The 3,157-nt window shown below is 33.2% G+C and overlaps 1 protein-coding gene across 4 annotated transcripts in view; it reads right to left on the bottom strand.

The window, feature by feature from the left end:
* Nucleotides 1-673: 673 nt before the first annotated feature.
* Nucleotides 674-3,157, bottom strand: part of WAC (WW domain containing adaptor with coiled-coil) — an 80,349-nt gene continuing 77,865 nt past the window's right edge. For all 4 annotated transcript variants that reach the window (XM_006924168.3, XM_015598741.2, XM_006924169.3 and 1 more), the window contains one exon: nucleotides 674-2,125. In XM_006924168.3, coding sequence (XP_006924230.1) covers nucleotides 2,056-2,125 — 70 coding nt within the window. In that variant the 3' untranslated portion in view covers nucleotides 674-2,055. The remainder of the gene's footprint in view (nucleotides 2,126-3,157) is intronic.

Raw genomic sequence — 3,157 nt, 5'->3', positions numbered from 1 at the left:
TTACCTCAAATCATAAGTCAAGTTGCCATCTGATCAGGAAACACGTGCCTACCACATCACAAATTGCTCACTTCTTTCCCGGAAAGATACAGGACTGCATCAGCAAAGGTTCTGGCTTAACACAGCTCTTCAGAGTTTCATTTACAAGCACTTATCAAGTCCAGCATATGTTAACAATCTCACAGGTATAAACATTTCATGATATAATTTATGACATTCGTTTCTTCTTACATTTTAAATGTATTCTTAAGTTACAAAAAATCAGTTTCCAGCATGATTTTAATTCCACTTAGTTACACTGGAACATTTTCGTATATTAGAAATTATCATCCATACTACTGCTTACAGTTTAATTTATTGAGAAGTCTCATTATTTTCTATACTTTATGCTTTAAAGAACAAGAGCAATTTCAAAATTTTAGTATCCCAGAATGTAATAACATTAATAATGTCCAACATTACAAAATAAGCCCTTGGTGCTGGCAGTTCTAAAAGCAAATGAATGCATCTGCCTCGAAAGGAAAAAAGAAAAAAGTAAATTGGATAAATTAAGATTTTGAAATTAAAAGACTTTTCTACATAAAGAAACCCTTGTGATTTGATATAATACTGGCAGTGTCATGCTAAGGCCAGGTGACCAATATTTTTAGCAAAGAAAAAAAAGCCAAGGTGATTTTATAGTAGCAATAGTTTCTTTTTTTATTTTAATATACTTTAGGAAACAATATACAAAGCTGAGCTTTCCCACCATTTCCAGATAACAGCAGGAAGCTCCAATTACACAAATTTAGCGTTTTGTGATGGCTAAGAACAGCAGTCAGCACCAGACTTGAACAGTTAGCTACAACACAAACATCCTTCAAAATGAAATGTCATAATAGCAAGACAGGTAAACCAGGGTTAAACAAATGACAACCACTTGGGAAATGACTTAATCATTCTTGTTGAATGTCATATTTCATTAAATATCTTATACACAATTTCCTGTTGATATGCTTTAAACAAAGCCTCCCTTAAGGAATTATTTCAATTAAGTATAAATATCCAACAAGAATAGTTCTGATAAAGAAACCCCAGGCAGTTCAAATTCTAATATGCATTGACCGAAGGAAAAGAAAAATAACAATTTGCTTGTTTTAACATGTTTATTACAACAGATACAATTCACATCTGACTAGCTTTGTTTCCTCTTTCCCCTCCCACAACCATGTTCATTGGGCCATTTCCTTACATTTGAGCAATCAATGTACTTTCAGCACACACGCCCAGCAGTACTTTTTAGGTCCATTCTTACAGGGTGCAAATGGATTTCAATAATTTATACAAACAAGTGGGTTATGCTCAATCACTGCAATTTTAAGCTACTGTACACAGGAATGAAAAGGTTATAGAAAAGTGCCATAGCAACAGTGCCTTAAGAAAGGAGAAAAAGAGGAGCCTTAAAAAATGGATAAAATCAGATCAAGGATTTCAGAGGGAAATGGAACACACGGGAAATGAAAAAAACATTTCTCTGCAAAACAAATGGAGAAGCACTGCTCTTGATCAGGTGCAAGTGTGGAAACAGTTGTTTCATGATATTTTGTACACTGCCCATATGGTTCAAAATTGTATCCTTAGACACATCGCCTGGCGCTTGCACTGAATTTTTGAAAATGCAAGATTTCTGAATGATAAATTAACCCCCCCCTCTTTTTTTCTTAAAAAAGCTAATTTTGCAGACAGGTTTACATGTAAAAGGCTAGGTATTTAGCCACCTCAGCATTGATTAGTTTTGGGTGTCTAAGCTCTGTTACACATGGCTTCCCATGGCTTCACTCTACAAAACATATTTACAACGTGAAGAATACATCTACAAGAAATCTACATTTCAAGGGTTTTACAAATCAATCTTGTCTCTTTCCCCTGAATTGACTCTCACAAACCCCGTCCCCTTGTCATTTCCTTTGCCCAGCTTAACGGTCCAAAGTCTACTTGAATGCAGCTCAAAATGTTAAGATTGGGCAATAGATTTACAGTTCCTGTACTCAAAACCATGTGCAATTATTCACATCTTCAAACCATGAAGGAATTCTGATTTTTTAGCTTTTCGAGTTCCTTAATTTGTTGTCTCAAAAATAGTATCCTGAAAAATAAAAGAAGGCATTAGAACTGTGGGATCATGTTACAGAAAATCCAAAGCAAACTTTTAACAACAAAAATATTTTTGAAAAGAAAATGAGCAACTACTAGTTAAAACAAAATAATTAAAAACTGATTAGTTTACAGTGAAGACAAAATAACCACTGAATATATGATATATACTAAAGTATTAAGATGACAAAATTAGAATGTTTCCTAGTTTTACAACATTTCTCAATGATTAATCTGAACACTAACATCACACAAAAGCAATAGATATTAAACATGAGATAAATCTACGTTGCATTTTTTTCTGGGCACAATACAGTAAGTCTGGAATTAACTAGGTGCAAGAGGCTCATCATTTTGAAGAACAGTTTTCAATATAAATGTAGGTTCATAAAAATGGAGCCTGGTCCAAGTCTCATTGACATGTATGTTTAAAACGAACTCCACGGCTAACTAGATTTCCATTAACTTCATAAAATCATTCCTATTCTGACCCCTCTCTTCTGTGAACTGTGACATTTACTGCCTATACCAGGGAATTAGGAAAAATCATGTACTGGCTTGATATTTGTTTTAATGTTACAATATGGAATAGTATGATTTCCTGAAAGCTAAATCATCTGTCTAGCAAGCCAAAATGTAGTTAAGCTTAATGTCAAACTACTTTCAGAACAATCCTAAAGTAAAAAAGATCCCAGTTGATATCGAAAAGATGCCTACAGATATTTTAGTAATTGAAAAGTTAAATAAAAACTCAACTTTTCCAAGTTTAGTACAAACCCCAACCTGGTACTTACTAAATATTTGTGGTTTCATGATAAAATTAACTCTACCTTACATAGACTGGATGTAAGGTAGAGTATTTAGTTTAAAGTTTGTCCTCAATTTTGTAACAGGCATTTAAAAAATATCTACACTATTTACTGGATGTAGATATCTTACTTGAGTAAAAATATTAGATTAAGAAATGTGAGACAAAAGATATGTTACGTTGTGATCAGTAAGAAATAGTACCAAAATGTGTGTG

Source organism: Pteropus alecto, unplaced genomic scaffold (assembly GCF_000325575.1).
Source record: "Pteropus alecto unplaced genomic scaffold, ASM32557v1 scaffold269, whole genome shotgun sequence".
NCBI lineage: Eukaryota > Metazoa > Chordata > Mammalia > Chiroptera > Pteropodidae > Pteropus > Pteropus alecto.
This window is presented reverse-complemented; position numbering and strand designations above follow the sequence as displayed.